The 17,611-nt window shown below is 44.9% G+C and overlaps 1 protein-coding gene and 1 long non-coding RNA gene across 2 annotated transcripts; one reads left to right on the top strand and one right to left on the bottom strand.

The window, feature by feature from the left end:
* Nucleotides 1-845: 845 nt before the first annotated feature.
* LOC117092257 lies at nt 846-10,982 on the bottom strand. The gene is made up of 3 exons (XR_004440702.1): nt 10,844-10,982; nt 10,203-10,361; nt 846-3,317 (listed from the first exon to the last, which is right to left on the bottom strand). It is a non-coding gene; the product is annotated as an uncharacterized LOC117092257 (long non-coding RNA).
* Nucleotides 10,844-15,785, top strand: LOC117092255 (cytochrome b-c1 complex subunit Rieske, mitochondrial). The gene is made up of 2 exons (XM_033225563.1): nt 10,844-11,162; nt 14,894-15,785. Exons 1-2 carry the CDS (start codon nt 10,949-10,951, stop codon nt 15,502-15,504), a joined length of 825 nt encoding a protein of 274 aa, XP_033081454.1. The 5' UTR covers nt 10,844-10,948; the 3' UTR covers nt 15,505-15,785.
* The last annotated feature ends 1,826 nt before the right edge of the window (nt 15,786-17,611 follow it).

Raw genomic sequence — 17,611 nt, 5'->3', positions numbered from 1 at the left:
GGACGAGTGCTTGAGCCCAGGAGTTCAAGGCTGCAGTGACCTATGATTGCACCATTGCACTCTGGCCTGGGAGACAGAGCAAGACCCGGTCTCAAAAAAAATAAATAATAAATAGGCTGGGCTCAGTGGCTCATGTGTGTAATCCCAACACTTTGGGAGGCCGAGGCGGGTGGATCACGTGAGGTCAGGAGTTCGAGACCAACCTGGCCAACACTGCGAAAGCCCGTCTTTACTAAAAATACAAAAATTAGCCGGGCAGGATGGCTCACATCTGCAGTCCCACCTATTTGGAAGGCCGAGGCACGAGAATCACTTGAACGTGGGAGGCGGAAGTTGCAGTGAGCCAAGATCATGCCACTGCAGTTCAGCCTGGGTGACAGAGTGAGACTCAGTCTCTGAATAAATAGATAAATAAATGTGCTGATTTGGCTACAGCAGACACCATTAGCTTCCCACAGTAGTAAACAAGGCCAACTGTAAGTGAACAGGCAAATAAACAAACACTGTTGATTCAGATGGTGATGAAGTCAATAAAAAAAAAAAAAAAATCCATGGAGTGACTGGGAGTGACAAGAGGTGTGAAGGGCGGAAAGATCAGGGGTAAAGTGGGTACTAATAATAAGCTCAGTTGAATTGTGCATGCTGGGAAGACAGGAGGCACCCAGGAGTGCTGGGGTACCAGGAGCAAGTATGAGAGAATGGAAGAGTTAGAGATGGGGAAGGTGGAGGAGCTGGCCTAGAATTCCAAGTCACTTCCCTCTCTGAATCACAGGCACTCATACTTAGTGCTATTCCTCCCTGTCCTGTCTTCCTTGTGTAGTTGAAATGGATGCAGGTGAGATTTGCTTTTTACTACCTCCCAAATGGAGGTAGATTGATGGATTGACATTTTAATTGTAAAAATAATAATATAAACTCAGTGTAAAAAAGATAACATAGGAAAACAAAGGGCAAAGTCAAAAATAGATGTTAATAAATCCACTATCCAAAGATAATGATTGTTAATATTTGATGCACATCTTGCTAGACTTTTTTGTTTGCAAACACAGACAGTTACTGACCTGCATACATGCATCCATTTAACAAAAACTTAATCATATACACCCTGATGTATAAGCTGCTTTTTTCACTTACTGCATTGAGTACCATTTACTATGTCATTAAACACAGATCTATGATATAATTTTAAAAGAGGGCAAAGTGATTTTATGGATGCATCCCCGTCTAACTCATCCTGCATAGTGGACAGGAAATCTGCAGATCATTTTTCATGATTATAAACAATCCTGCTATGAACGTCTTTGCACATTCATCTTCATGTACTTGTCTGATGCTTATTTTGAACACATTCCTACAACCAGGGTGGTTGGGTAAAAGGCTCTGGGTTGTGAGTACAAACTGCAGAATCCCACACATAGAGGACATGGGGTTCCTCGGGCAGGCCTCATGGGAGAGTAGGAGAGCTGCCCTCACTCCCGGGGTGAGCAGGGCTCTAGGGCCAGATATGCTGTCTCCAGGATCCCTCTACCTTGTCCGAAGTCCAGGGCTCCCGTGACCTCTGCCTTCCAGTGGCACCGGCAAATTAGACCCCATTCTCTTAGGGTCTGAGTTGCCTTTGCACAAAAGTGCTGAGAAGGGACTGTTGGTGTCTGGCAAGGTATTTTCCTCTCCATGTAGCAAATCTACAAGAAAAGGGGGTTGGGCTACAGTGCACCAACTGGGATCTGAGCGGAGAGGGAACCTAAGACTTGACCTCTAGAACCTTTGGATATTCACATTCCATTCCCTAGATAACAGAGATCTACCTAGAGCCCCTGTCTCTTGCAGGGCAAGCCAGGGGAATGAATGCCTCTCTCAGCAGGAGCCAAGAGAGGAGAGAAGCTTCCCTCCACGGATGCACCTGCCCAGCACTCGGGTCCTAGGATGTTGCCCCACCTGGATCAGCAGCACTGTCCCCCAGTGCCTGCCTTCTCCGCTCATACCTCCAGGTGATCTCTTGTGTTCCTCACCCTTCCCATCCCTCCTGACCCCAGGCACCTCCACGATCCCTTCTGCCCAGGCTTTTGGTTCCATCTCCCATCAGGGTCTCACTGACTGCACTCCATTCTCTCTCCGGAGCACAAGAGGCCTCATATGCATTTGCTGACCCCTTCAGCCAGCACAAATTTGCTGTCTCTCTCTGCGTGCCTAAAGTTCCATTAGAGGTGGAATAGAAGGAACCCAGTCACTCTTACACAGCTGAGGATGCAGCAATACTTCTTTGTGGAGTGCAAGACTCTATCCCTGCCTTAAGGAGTTTATTTGGTGGAGACAAGGCAGAGAAGGTAGGGCGGTTTATTCCAGCCTAAGAGAGGGCATCCACAGCACATCCCACAGCCGTCCACAGGAAGAGGATTAGAAATAGAACAGTAGCTGTAAAATACTCATCCACACACACTGAACACTGCCAGAGGCCGTGCCAACATAACCGAGTTCAAGCCAGTACCATGCACTGCATGACAGCCAGTAGGTCAAGAGACAAGGAGTTGGGTCAAGGGAGGGGGCTTTGTTTTGGAAAGCCAGCAACTGAGAAGGTGGTGGGCCAGTGTCCTAAAGAACTGTCTGAAGTTACTATGAATTTCAGCCTCCTTTTACGTGGGAGGAGGGGAGGGGGTTGAGGTTAGGATGTGACCGATGACAACAGACATCTGGGCAGCAGCGAAGGTCTGATGGGCCTGGAGACGTGTTTGTCCTTGGTCGAGTCCTAGTGCTCATGTGCATCTTTAACACACAGTGTTGCTCATGGGATGCCCTCCTTATCTCCTTGGGGGTGAGCGTTCAGAAGGAACTGTAGTCCTCCTTGCTTTAAACTAGAAACAAAAGTCCTCCCACAGTTAGCTTGGTTTATGTGCAGAGATCAGCAAGAGCAGTTAACCTAGAAGATGTCACCACAGGGGGTGGGTTAGGAGCAAAACACTTGTCACATGAGACCTTCTTTTCACTGTTCCACCAAGGGCACATTCTTGCCTTCCCCTTTATACACACTCCTGTAACCCCCATCTTGCCAGGAGGTTAGACGTGTCTCTAGGTCTGCCCAAGTCCACCAGGGCTTCCTGGAGGATGTGGAGTTTGCGCCGGACCTTGAACCAGAGATGAATGAGGCAGAGGATGGAGGGGGCTCCAGGTTAGGCCCAGCACAGGGCCAGGTGGAAAGGAGAGTAGCTTTGGCCTCTGCACAGAACCACCAGGTCCATGATCCAGTCTTGTCTCTTCTGCCATCCCCATCCCTTCCAGCTCTGGCATTCATGGAACAAATCATCAGTTATTTGGATTCAAATCTGACAAATTAAATTGCAAAGAATTAAATAAGTTGTAGATCAATACTATCTGAATGATCAATTAATCATTCTCTGTAATTAAAACTACCATTTCCTAACACCTTTCAGTTATATTTTATTGCACCATTTCTAATTCAGAGCTTTCGGCAGTTGTATTGATTGCAGGTATACTTACCTGGTAATCAAATAATTTATTAATCAGCAAACTTCATTATGGAATATCCGGTTTAATTACAGTCACATTGACTCAGAAGGCTGGTTTAGTTCAGCTTGTGTTTTATTTTTATTTTATTTTACTTTTTTGAGACAGAGTTTTGCTCTCGCTGCCCAGGCTGGAGTGCAATGGCGCGATCTTGGCTCATTGAAACCTCCACCTCCTGGGTTCAAGTGATTCTCCTGCCTCAGCCTCCCAAGTAGCTGGGATTACAGGCGCCTGCCACCATGCCCAGCTAATTGTTTGTATTTTTAGTAGAGACAAGGTTTCACCATGTTGGTCAGGCTAGTCTTGAGATCCTGACCTCAGGTGATCCACCAGCCGTGGTCTCCCAAAGTGCTGGAATTACAGGCATGTGATATCCTGCCCAGCCCAACTTGAGTTTTATTTTAAAGATGCTGGAGGTTTGCCATTACCTGGTTGTATACATCACACAAAGTTCCTTCTTTGGTGAAAAATAATCGTAAAAAAATAGGTGTGTGTACTTAAAAGCAGGTAAATGGATAAACTCAAGTGGTTCCTCAGACTTATGTTTTAACTATAATCTTTTTCATGGAGGTTTTGCAACTCAATTTATTCCCAGCATGCTTAGAAAAGTGCTCTCAAGATGCAGGGATGAAAAGGCCTTTGGGTAAATGGGTGCTGCCTTCATTAGTACCTTGAAACACAAATTAAATCCCAAGCACATCACAATTTGCTTTCCTGCATCTACCAATTTTGATACAGCACAAATAAAATGTCTTATTTTCTTTGTGAATTTATTATTTCAACTGTTCATGCTGGACACCTGGTGATTTGATTTAACTTCCCTTAATGTTTTGGGGCATCATTAGGAGAGGGAAATGAGGACCTGTAATTGCTTGTGCAGACCCTGCAGGGACTCTAGGTGGGCTGGAGCCTCCTTCCTGCTCCCCTTGCTCACATTCAAGGTCCCCAGGGCTGTCTGGGGTTGTCTTTGAGACTCAGGGAGCCAGTTCCTCCCCAGGGAGAAGAGGGCTCTGGCGGGCTTCCCTCTGCAAAGACACAACGTGGGCATCAGTCTCTGGATCTCAGCTTCTCCTGAGTGATGGGCAAAACTTCCACAGAGGTGTTGAGCTGGGTCGCAGCTGAGTGGATCCAGCACTTCAGGCTTGAGAACAAGACGACTGAAGGTAGGGAGCCATGGGACCACTGAGAAGGACAGAGGCCGAGGTGGGGGGAGGAGATGCTGGGGAGCTGCGGGACCACTGAGAAGGACAGAGGCGGAGGTGGGAGGGGAGCAGAAACTGACATTACCACCTTCTCTGTCCTCTACAAAGTGTCCAAGGACTTTCAGAGCCATATCCCTTCAACTTATCCCCTACCCCCCGCAATCTTCCTTCCCTCCAAAAAATGTTCAATTCTCCATCAAAACAATTCATCCTAGACCTGTCTCTCTCAGAGTACTCCTCACTCTTCAGGGAGAGCTGGGGGAAGTCCCTAACAGCACACAGAAAGGATGGCAATTTGGAACACGGAGTGGATTACATGCCAAGGGCTTCTGTGCAGTCACACGCTTACACACCTTCTACCCGTATCCTCACAGAGTCCTCCGGGAGTTCCAGTCAGCAGGTGAGCAGCCGGACGGCACCATCCTTGCTCTACCTCCCCCTTGTTGGCTCTCGTTGTTCTTATTCTTGCAGAAAGTCCAAATTCTTAGCACAGTGTGCAAAGCATGAGCCCTCCAAGTCAGGGCCTGAATTAGGTTATCTCTGAGTTCCCTCTGAGCCATAGCACACTGTCCCACGAGCCCAGAACTCCCTGCCCCTCGTCCTTTCTTTCCTCCATAGAACGTACCACCATCTTGTATATTACACATTTGGTGGTTGTCTAGTTTCTGCAAGTAAAATATAAGGTTCTGGGGGCCACACACATTTGACTGCTGTGTTCGCAGCTGTCTCTCTCATCAGTAGTGGACACACAGCGTTGCATATAGTCACTGTACACAAATCTTCTGAATGGATGAATAATCCATCTCCAAGGGCCCTTAATTACAATCACAACCAACTAACTTAGCAATCTGAAAGCCTTCTTTCATCTTCACAACCAACCTTTGAGATAGGTATTCTTATCTCCATCCTCAGATGAGGACACCAGGGCTCAGAGGGCATCAGCCACTTGCCCAAGTGACTCCAGCAATTGGAGGACTTGGGATCACACTTAGGCCGCCTGACTCAAGAGCTCAGGCTCTTGCAAAGTACTTGAAACAAATGAGTTCAATTAATTCCACAAATTTTCAGGGGGCACATAATACAATCCTGGTGTAAAAAACATTGGGGGACTTTTAGTGCTACTGCAGCAGCCTGCTTGGCAAGAGATGGATGTGTGGCTGATAGGGAAACTGATAGGGTTTTCAACAAAGCCTGAAATTAATCATACTTAATGAATGTAACTAATGTGATGAAAGAATGAGCGATTAAAATATTAGCACATCTGAACTTCTCCTCCCTGGCTAATTTCTTCTCCTCCCTAGGGTTACCATCTTTCGAAGAAGTAGGGGCACAGAATTACGGAAACGGGTTTTATGGAACACAAATGCCTTTTAAATGACTTAGATTAAGGACAGTCTGTGCAGTTCTCAAGCGGCTGTCCATCTTCACATCTCGCTGCTCAAGCGAGGGACGTGGGCTGAGGGGAGAGGCTGAAACTGTCACGATGGCTGCAACTGGAAATGGGAAGCCAGGCATTTCCCGGGGTAATTGTGTGGAAACAGGAGACAGGCGTGGGATCCCTTCAGCAGGGAGGTGGCTGCCTTTCTGTGTGGGCAAGTGGCTGGGAGGCATGTTCCCTGGGGACGAGGCAAAGGCATCTTGCTGGCTTTGCACATTATGCAGGATCACAGGCAGAATTATCCAGTGACAAATTTGTTTTGAGGATGACAAATGCAGAATCCTAGCACATTCGCCTTAGAGCTCCCCTCCCTATCCGCACCCCCTACACACATTGCCCAGATGAACACATCAAGACTAGGGAAGAGGGCTGGGCACGGTGGTTCGCACCTGTAATCCCAGCACTGTGGGAAGCTGTAGTGGGCGGATCATGTGAGGTCAAGAGTTTGAGACCAGCCTGGCCAACATGGCAAAACCCCATCTGTACTAAAAATACAAAAATTAGCTGGGCGTGGTGGAACGTGCCTGTGATCCCAGCTACTTGGGAGGCTGAGGCAAAATTGCTTGAACCCAGGAGGCAGAGGTTGCAGTGAGCCGAGATCACACCACTGCACTCCAGCCTGGGCAACAGAGCAAAACTTCGTCTCAATAAAAAAAAAAAAAAAAAAAAAAGACTGTAGGGAACAGGAAGTATCTAGACTACTACAATTTACACTAGGAGATTCCCCTGCGTATCGGTATTCTGCTCTGTTACTCTCCGGAATCAATTGATCATGCTTGTGCAAGGAATCATATAAACCTGAGGTCCCAAACTCGAGGCCTCAGCAGATGGGCAGGTAACGGAACTGAATGGACGCAGTGGCAAAGGACCTAGACCACCAAGCAGGTACCTACCCTGGCTGACAGCACTCCACCGTCTTTCTCTATGTTGAGGACACGGGCCTCGAGTGGCTTAAAATAATGCAATTTTATTATTTTACAATTCTGGAGGTCTGAAGCCTAACATGGGTCTGTAGGGCTGCACTTCTTCTAGAGACTCTAAGGGAGACTGTTTCCTTTCCATTTCCAGCTCCACCTCTGCCTGCAGGCCCCTCCTCTGGCTCCACCCTCAAAGCCAGCAGTGTGGCATTTCTGTCCTCTCGCCTCTTGCTTCCCTCCTCTAAGACCCTATGAACACGCTGCACCCACCCGGACAGTGCAGGAAGACTCTCTGATATGGTTTGGCTCTGTGTCCCCACCCAGATCTCACCTTGAATTGTTACAATCCCCTTGAATTGTAACCAAGGCGGGACCAGGTGGAGGTGATGGATCATGGGGGTGGTTTCCCCCATGTTGTTCTCATGATAGTTGAGTTATCATGAGATCTGATAGTTTTATAAGGGGCTTCCCCCTTCGCTGGGTTCTTATTCTCTCTCCTGCCACCTTGTGAAGAGGTCCCTCCGGCCATGATTGTAAATTTCCTGAGGGCACCCCCAACCTGCCGTGCTGAGCTGTGAGTCAATTAAACCTCTTTTCTTTGTAAATTACCCAGTCTCAGGTATTTCTTCATAGCTGCATGACAAGGACTAATACACTCTCCCTATTTCAATCGCCAATCACAGTTACAACATTCCTTTGCCATGTAAAGTAACATATTCCCAGGTTCCAGGGATTAGGCTGCAGACATTTTTGTGGGGAGGCATTATTCCGTCTACCACAGTTTGTATGTGGGAATACTCACAATTTGTAAATGCTAGCAAATAATTCTGAGGTTCATAGCACTGTGTATGCCAGATCACCAGGTGTCTCTGGGCAGAAATGAGTGGGGAGAGAGTGGATCTCCAGTCCATGACTTCTGACCTCTGATTTAAACAGTATTTGTTAAAAGGAAGGCTTGGCGTCATGCTTCCTTCTGCCTTGTTCATACATACGCATTGCTTGTCAGACTTCCAGGGAACTGAGAAGCTTACCAAGCATTTCTGTTCCTAGGCCTGTGGCTATTTTTTCCCCTCAGTTTACAAAACTAACAATGTTTATTAAGCTCTCGTTGTATGCCAGTGTGCTAAATATTTCACATGAATTCTTTCTTTTAATTTGCACAGCAATCTCATTTTTATCCCTGTTTTTTACAAATAAGACATCTGACACTCAGTAACGTTGCCCGACATCACACAGGTAGTAAGGGGCAGAGCTGGCATGAAAGTCAGGCTGTCTGGCTCCAGAGTTAGCTGATACATGAAAGCTAAAACCCTCTTCAGTTAAATAACAACCACTGAGGGGTTGCAGTGGTGTGCACCTGTAGTCCCAGCTACTCTGGAGGCTAAGGTAGGAGGGTTGCTTGAGGCCAGGAGTTTGAGACCAGCCTGGGCAACATAGCAAGACCCTCATCTACCAAGTGGAACCCAGGTTGGCCTACAGAAGTCCAAGTTCCAGTATGCCTGCCACTCCTGGACATTGGCCTCCTTCTTCCACGAGAGGACAGACGTTCTGCTATACGGTTACCCTTCTCTCTGCTGCAATACTGGACTAGAACCACTACCAGATGGGTTCTTATCAATGTGTCTTTGGGCAGGTCATTTGTCTTCTCTGAGTCTTAGTTTCTTCATCTAGAAAATAGGAAGTTATTATTATTATGGATATTTACATACTGTGTGCCAGGCACAGTCCTAGGCATTTTACATATATTAATTCATTTCATCCTTAAAATAACTCTCTAGGGTAGACCCTGTTATTATCTCTGTTTTACAAGAGAAAGACTGAGAGGTACACACAGAGATTAAATAACTTGCCCTAGGGCACAGCTACTGAGTGGTGAAACTAAAATTGAACGCAGGAAGCCTGGAGATAATTCCTATTCTGCTCACCCAACTGGGACATTGTGGACATTGTGAAGGTTTTGTGAAGACTCCTTCGTTCATTCATTCACTCGTTCATTCATTCATTTTTCATTTACTCTTGCCAACTCAGAGGACAGTTGTGATATTATTTCATGTGAAGCACTCAAACCATGCATGGTGTGTGACAACTTCTCTGGAAATGTCTTTTATCCTAAGGTTGTTGCCAGGGGAGAGCACTGAGCCAACTGTGTGATGAGCCTGGCCAGGGTGCCCCTGAGGAGGCAGCCCCCAGTCTTGAGAGTACAATATAGTCCCTTGGGCTATAAGGCTGGGAAAAGCCCAGGCCCTAAGAGGAGTCATAGGAAGGTCAAAGGGGAAAACTGTCAGTACACTTTGGACCTGGCGTGAGGAATAACGGTGAGTCAGCAAGGATCAAGGGAAGGCTTCTTAGAGGAGGTGGCATTTCAGATAAAAACACCACCAGCAAATCCTCACTTGGTGCTGCCTGTGTGCTGGGCCTGCTTGTAGGTGCTTTACACGTTTCAGTACATTTACTCCTCCCAGTAACTTTACAACACACATGGCATCATTACTGCCCCCATTTGGTAGGTGAGGAAACTGAGGCACAGAGAGGTGAAGGAACTTGTCCAGATCACAGAGCCCATGCACAGCACAGAGCCAATTCTGTGCACTGCTTATATTAACATTTACTTAATATTTAAACCATTTTTGACCTAAATAAATGAAAAACTTTATCTCAGTATAGCACAGAATAGAAAACCAGTATGGAAAGAAAATCAATACTATGAACCATACAATGAAATCACTCTAGACTCAGTTGTCTGATAAGAGCTTCTAATTCAAGATCTTTTCTGTTAAAAGTGGGAGATAAGTGTAGAGAGGAATTAAAGATAAATTAGGATCAAACTGAGGCCAAGTGCATTGGCTCATGCCTATAATCCCAGTAGTTTGGGAGGCAGAGACAGGATTCCTTGAGGCCAGGAGTTTGAGACTGGACTAGGCAATATAGTGAGACCCCATCTGTACGTGTGTGTGTGTGTGTGTGTGTGTTTTAATTAAAGATGTATTAGTACCAAACTGAGACTTTCTCATTGGTGCAATCAGGATTGAAAGAGAAAAACAAAACAAAACAAAACAAAAACGTTCTCACGATGTGATGGAAAGTGAATGAGCCAACTCTGCATCCTCTAAAATTCTAAAATCTTACTTGGGGAACCAGTGGTGTCACTGAAGAGCCCAGACTCAGGAGACAGATTACCCTGCTTCACATTTTGCTGGCTATCCAGTTCCGGGAAAAGAATCTCTCTACACCGCGGTTTCTTCACGGGCAAAATGCTGATACTAATAGCTCTGACTTCATAGAGACCTTGATAACAAATGAAAGAAGGCAGGTATAATAAAACACAAAACCAAATACACAGCGAATGCTTAATAAACATAATCCATTAGCATTATCGAGTTTTGCACAGATGCCTCTGGCCTTTTTGTTGTTGTTGCTGTTAGACGAAGATAATAAAAATCATCATAGTAAAAACATAGCTATTACTATGTGCTGGACTTTGTCCTAGTTGAGATATATTACCATCCTAAGTTAAACTATAATCGTTTATTGTTATCTTCAGGTCTTCCTAGATGAAATTTTTACTCTAAAGGATCGTAAAGTCGGCCCATCGGACGTCACTGGGGTCCCCTGTTCAGCACTCTCTTTCTTCTGGGCATCTCTCGGGACACAGACCAAGTGGCACCGGGACTGACAGGTAGGCCGCAAGCCCCGCCCCCAGCGAGGGCTTGTAGCCCGGTCCCCGGACGCAGCGCCTCTCCAGGTTTGCCCCGCCCCGCAGGACTTACTTTCCGGCGGCGCGCTGACGCCACGCGTCCCGCGCCTCTTCGCGCCTGCGCCGTGGTTGGAAGGTCGTCCCTGTGACCGGCTTGGCGGTTGGAGCAGCTGTCGCCATGTTGTCGGTCGCAGCCCGCTCGGGCCCGTTCGCGCCCGTCCTGTCGGCCACGTCCCGCGGGGTGGCGGGCGCGCTGCGGCCCTTGGTGCAGGCCGCGGTGCCCGCCACCCCGGAGCCGCCTGTGCTGGACCTGAAGCGGCCCTTCCTCAGCCGGGAGTCGCTGAGCGGCCAGGCCGTGCGCCGGCCTTTGGTCGCCTCCGTGGGCCTCAATGGTGAGCCGGGGCGAGGGCCGCGAGCGGGGCTGAGGGTCTCTCGGTGCCCGCTCCTCTGGCCCCCAGCAGGGAGCGGCCGCGGGTGCACGAGCGGAGCCTGAATCAGGTCGGGCTGGGCGGCCTCCGCGACGCTGGGCCTGACACCCGGGCCCGGGTTGTCTTTCGGGGGCCGGCCTGGACTAGCGTCCGCCGGCTCCGCCTAGTTCCTCCTCGGCCGAGTTCACGAGCTCTACAGTCACGCTGCTCCAGCCGCCTCTGAGGGGTTTTGTTGCTTGCAGGTCGTTTGACCTTGGGCAAGTTTCTAAACGTACTTCCTGTGGAATGGATTCATATCTTCACCAATTTTGTAGGGGTGTCGTGAGGCTTAGATGGAGGAATTCTACGTAAAGCCATTAGCAGTTTGGGCACTTACATGCTTAAGAAGTGGAAACTTACTAATATTTGGGAAGTTGGTCTTCTCACCACTACAGACCCCTTCAGTGTCCTTCCCCTTCACCACCCCACCAAAAGAAAAAAGAAAAAAAAGACATACACAAGGTCAGTTACAGTGTAGTGTCACAACATAATCAGTCCTCAAGAACGGGCAGAGATTGATGACTTTTACATTTCACAGATGAGAAAACAGATGAAGTAGACTGACTCACACCAGGATCCGTGGTGTGGACATGTGGTAGCAGGGATTTGACAAGACGGATTGTCGTAGACACTGAGCTCTTCGCAGGGGCCTTTCCACACCCTCTGTCCTTAGATCCCGGTTTATCTTCTTTGCCTCGCCTTCCATCTTTACTTGGCCCGGTGTCGGAGATAGAGAAATGGCAGCCTGTGGGCAGTGTGCCTGCAGGCTTTGTAGTTTTCAGAAAAACTGGAAAGACTAAGGACATCTCTTAAAATGCTGGAAGCTGGCAATACTGGGATCTAATTTCTACTTGGGAAAAGTCCATGGCGTGCTGTGTAGTGGCCGTCCCCGCAGTTGGAACAAGTGGTCTTCTCCAGTTTGTCACAGTCTTTACTAGGTCTGCGTGTTTCATTGTGTTACCAACCTGGCTCCATTGATAGCTGTGTGTGACTCTTCCCCTATGCGCTAACCAAATTGCCCGACACTTTTCTTTTTACTCTGCCTTCACTCACCCTGGGCTCTGCACTTTCTCCATGGTCCTTCCACTAAGTTGCTACATGTCCACATGTTTTCCTTACCCATCTTTTCAATCTCATTTAAGGATCAGCTGAATAAAGTTTTTATTTGCTGATTTGTCTGTCTTTATAGCACATACACTTTACACTCTGTATTGTGTTTATTGGTAACTCCTCCAACCTTGGGCTTAAGGGCATAGAAAAGGTAATGCCTTTATTTTTCTATCTTTCACAACGTCGGATTTTGTATACAGTTAGTGCAAAGTATTTGTGAATGAGTATTTAAGGGGCACCAGTGGGTTTTGAAGAAACTGTCCATGGCGGGTGTAGAGTACCCTAGCCCATCCTTGGGACCTGGAGGTGAGAAGGAAGGAAGGAGAAAATTTCAATAGCAACAGAAAAGCATCTTTGGAATTTGTCATATTGCTAGAGTTTCTTCAAAAAATTGGAGGCTCACCTGACTTAAGAAATTTTTTTTAGAAACAGGCAAATAATGTAGGACCATGAAGCAAAAACCTTTTCTGTAATCATTTCAGCCTGTAATTTAAGTTCATGTTATAACCTGTCTAGGTGGTTTATGGAAAGATGGTTAATGGAAGGGGAGGGGTTGGATCTGGAGAAGATTGTTGAGTTGGTGAGGAAGGTTGTACTATTTTCATGCAGATTTCCAAGGCGCATCGGAGCTCACCTTAAAATAAAACTTGTTAAAATTCCTTAAATTTTATCCTTTAAGTGTTTGATTTTGCTTTAGGTTAGAATTAAATCTAGCATCTTACTAAAAGGCAGACCTAATGCAGCTCATGTAAATATTTGGAGAATGATTTTTGCAATAGGGCAATTTAATTTCTGAAAGGATTCTTGGTGGTGTAGTCTACTAAAGTGTAACCAGCTAGGTAGAGTGGGAAGAGACTTTTGCCACCAAATCTCTGAATGAGAAGTGCAAAGCCATTTTATTGAATTTTCTTATACATTTCCTTGAATAGTGTTAAGGATTGTGGATACTGTTTTTAATGTAGAGGTATGAACTTTTGATTCCTTTATCTTTTAGGTAGGAAACACATCTTTTCTGTAATCCCAGGTAGTGCTAGGAGCAAGTAATTTATGCTTAATTCCAAATGTCAGTGTATATGGCAGGTTAGCATTTATTTGTTAGAGTAGTAGTGTAGGATGTAGTGTCACTTTGACTCCACAGATTCTGGGATGTGAATCTCAAGTTACCATTAGTCAGTCAGAAAAGCATATGGAGTGATTTTGGTAGGTTTCACTATTGTTTGTGAATAGTTCTGGCTTCCGTAAAGTTATTGACTTGAGAATCATGTGAAAAGCAGTTCAAGTATTCCGTATTGTAATGTTTGACTACTCAAGGAAGTACAGTATATTGGGAAGATATCCTAGTAGAGCAAGGTAGAATTGCAGTTTATTACAATAAAAATGCATCTTAAAAGAAATCTTTATTTTGGAAACACGTTTTCTAAAAGAGGAAGTTTTAGTGTCCCTTTTTTTAAAAAGGAAACTTTGTGGCAAATTTCTTAAGATGAATGTACAATCTGCAAAGAGGTTTGCTTCCTGAAACATACTTAAAGGTGGTACTAGTTAAAAAAGTTTTTTGGTCAGATATTTAAAAGTAGTATGGGAGAGAAGGATGTAACTGTGTCGTGTTTTTGTTTTTTAAACTACCAGAGAAACTACTTGCTCCCAAAGTACTACATAGTAATTATTTAACATTCATTTGGGCTCTTTTATGGCCTACACTAGAAGTGCCCCAGTTGAGAGAACTACAGCACTGAAAAGGAAAGATAATACCCCTGCTTTTACAGTAACTATTGCCATTTAGTGAATAGGGGCAGATATAAAAATTTTGCCCTTTTTTCCCCTCGCTAAATCAAAATAATTAGTTCTTTTGCAGATTTCATTGTATTTTGAGAGCTCTGATAAGGATGTCTTTCTCTGCCTATTAGTGGTTTTAAGTTAAAGTAATACTATTTATACCCTAGAGTATAAAATAGAAACCTTAATTTTTCTGCAACTAGAGTTATACAGTTCACAGGATGTTTATTATTGTGTCATTATTGTTTTATGAATTGTTAACAGTTTTTTTCCGAGAAAGGGGTGGACATTTGCCTTAATAAGGTGATCACACATCAACTTACTGTGTGGACTAGATGAGTTTTAGGGCCTTCTAATCCAGAGACTATGGGAGGTATTTAGCATGATTTATATAGCATGTCTTGGCAGTTGACTTTTTGGAAACTTTGAAGTATTACTGTTTATTTTACTGTTTAATGTTTTTAGCGCGATGCACTGAGATGTTGTGAATCCTGAATCAGCAATGTTCAAGCAACCAGGAGTAGCTCAATTTACAAATAGTATCTTGTGATTTCATACCAGTCTGATAGGTAGTGGTTCACTTCATTTCATTTTTGAGATTTTATATGCTAGCACCGCCAGTTTGACTTGTTCTGAGACCCAGTGAGTGCCATGTTTCACATTTTTAGAATTTGATTTTTTACCTGTGGATCCATAAAAGACTGTTTCTTGATGTATACTCCCTTCAGGATACTCATCTAATTGTGTTTTTTAACCTTCTGCTTGTCTTGCAGTCCCTGCCTCTGTTTGTTATTCTCACACAGACGTCAAGGTGCCTGATTTCTGTGACTACCGCCGCCCTGAAGTTTTAGATAGTACGAAGTCTTCCAGAGAGAGCAGCGAGGCTAGGAAAGGTTTCTCCTATATGGTAACTGCAGTAACTACTGTGGGTGTTGCATATGCTGCCAAGAATGCCGTCACCCAGTTCGTTTCCAGCATGAGTGCTTCTGCTGATGTGTTGGCCATGGCGAAAATCGAAATCAAGTTATCCGATATTCCAGAAGGCAAGAACATGGCTTTCAAATGGAGAGGCAAACCCCTGTTTGTGCGTCATAGAACCCAGAAGGAAATTGAGCAGGAAGCTGCAGTTGAATTGTCCCAGTTGAGGGACCCACAGCATGATCTAGATCGAGTAAAGAAACCTGAATGGGTTATCCTGATAGGTGTTTGCACTCATCTTGGTTGTGTACCCATTGCAAATGCAGGAGATTTTGGTGGTTATTACTGCCCTTGCCATGGGTCACATTATGATGCATCTGGCAGGATCAGATTGGGCCCTGCTCCTCTCAACCTTGAAGTCCCCACGTATGAGTTCACCAGTGACGATATGGTGGTGGTTGGTTAGAGACTTGGACTCAAGTCATAGGCTTCTTTCAGTCTTTATGTCACCTTAGAAGACTTATTTGAGAGCAAGCCTTCTGTACTTGAAGTTGATTTGAAATATGTAAGAATTGATGATGTATTTGCAAACATTAATGTGAAGTAAATTGAATTTAATGTTGAATACTTTCAAGCATTCACTTAATAAAGCAACTGTTAAGCATTGTTATGCTCAGTCATACACTTGAAAGGTACAATGTCTTTTAGCTAATTCTAATTAAAAATTACAGACTGGTGTACAATATACTTGTGAAATCTGTAACTGACTTTATCTATTTGCCCAAATATTTGCTTCCTGCTTTGTGTCAGGGACACAGATTCTGCAAAGCTCATTGTTGGGATGAAGTAAAATAAACGTGTCATCTCTAAGTCCTGGGAGGTATCTATGGCATTGACAGAAACAGTAATATCTAGGTATTTCTTATTCACCGGACTTGGTAAGAGTACTCGCTATGCGTTTCCTCCCTACTGTGTAAGCTGTATGATAATGTCAGCTCTAATCTGTGGGAAAGAGTCCTGAATGAGGCATTAGTAGCTCTGAGGGTTTATCTTCCGGTCTGGTCTGCTGGTTTTTCTCCTTAAGTGACAAGCCAGGAAATTTTATTAGTCTCTTATGAGTGTAAATTCATACTTAAAAATCATTTAGTCTTAATAGGCAGTGATGGGATATTATCTGAGAGAAGCTTTCCAAAATGAGAGTGCTCTGCCATTTCTTTCATTTCGTGTGTGGATCGTTATGTCCCCAAAGCTCCTGCATCCACTCTATCAGGAGGCAGAAAGGGAGCATCTGAGACCTAACATTCCCTGCATGCAGAAGTGGTCCTGCTGGGTTTGTTTCTGTAGTGATGACACAATGTTTTTTCCTGTTGGGTTTACAGTTACTCAGCACTTTTCACTGTAAGATGGTGTGGAACCAGATGCAGAGCACATCAGAATTCACATCCTATTTTCTTCTGCCTCCAATTATGCAGGTGAAACAAGACTCAGGTCCACTTTCTCCTGGGATATGGGAGTGGGCTTTGTCCTTTGAGAATCACAGCCACTTTTTGATGCGTTTGTCTTTACTGTTTGGAGGTGGGCCAGTCATATGCTTTACTGAGTCCACCTGATGATCTCATGTACACTTTTTTAAAATTGCAAAAGTGGTTAGGTTAGGTCTGCCCAAAGGGAACTGACCATCCAGGATTCCAGTCTTTGATGTTAATAGCTATGTGTTGACAGAAAAAAGAAAATGTCAAACTTTCTATGCTTATGAGTAGATACTAGTCTTTGCTTCATTTTTACCATTCTAGAAATGAAATTAGCATGGGTGATAATCGGTGGGACACAGAAGTATTCTATATTCTGTGTCTCTAGATAGTGGAGGCACTCTTTGGATTGGGGGTTGGAGGAGGGGTTGGTGGCAAGAGTTGGAATGTGAAACATTGAGTTGTGAGGGGAACACAGGTCCACACACTAAAAAACTTGTGCTGCTAAAAATGTCAGCAGCATCCCCTTCCTATAAATACTGATACCCCTTATCACCTCCCACCCCGAAGTGATACCTTGAAATTCTATATGGCAGTGGAGGACAGAAGTAGGAAGTTTGCAGGTCCCTAAGGTACTCAGTGCCAGAATTGCTGTATTTGGTGGCTGCTTGCTTCATCTATCATATTTAGAGTTAGATGGTGGGATGCTGTTAAATCCTAGTAGCCCATTTAGTTTTTAAAGAAGGCTTTGTTCCACAAGTGACAGGACAAGTCAAGTCACTTCCTGCTACTTTGCTGAATGGATACGGCAGACCTGTGTTAACATTTTTACCATTCTGTGAAAACAAAATCGTAGATATTAGGGAGAAATGACTTATAGAATAAACCTGACCAGTCAGCACCCTGACATCAGATCATTTACATGTACTGCATTTTATTGGGGATGATTCTTGGGACAATCTTGAGAGCCAAGCTTCTTCATTATGCTTTAAAAAGTGTTATAAAAGTGGCCTTTTTGAAAATGTTGCCCTATTTGTTAAAGATAACATCAAATTTTCTTTGGTCTTTTCTGAGTATACCCTTGTAAAATCTTTGACTCAATCT

The sequence above is a fragment of the Trachypithecus francoisi genome, unplaced genomic scaffold (assembly GCF_009764315.1).
Source record: "Trachypithecus francoisi isolate TF-2019V2 unplaced genomic scaffold, Tfra_2.0 Lachesis_group12, whole genome shotgun sequence".
Classification (NCBI taxonomy): Eukaryota; Metazoa; Chordata; class Mammalia; order Primates; family Cercopithecidae; genus Trachypithecus; species Trachypithecus francoisi.
The sequence above is the reverse complement of the archived record's forward strand: the minus strand, read 5'-3'. Positions and strand labels throughout refer to the sequence as shown.

Excerpts from the sequence above, each read along its gene's own strand:
- LOC117092255 (XM_033225563.1), top strand. The coding sequence starts at position 10,949 with ATGTTGTCGGTCGCAGCCCGCTCGGGCCCGTTCGCGCCCGTCCTGTCG. Across the intron at positions 11,163-14,893 it reads CGCCTCCGTGGGCCTCAATG|TCCCTGCCTCTGTTTGTTAT; the intron begins GTGAGCCGGGGC and ends CTTGTCTTGCAG.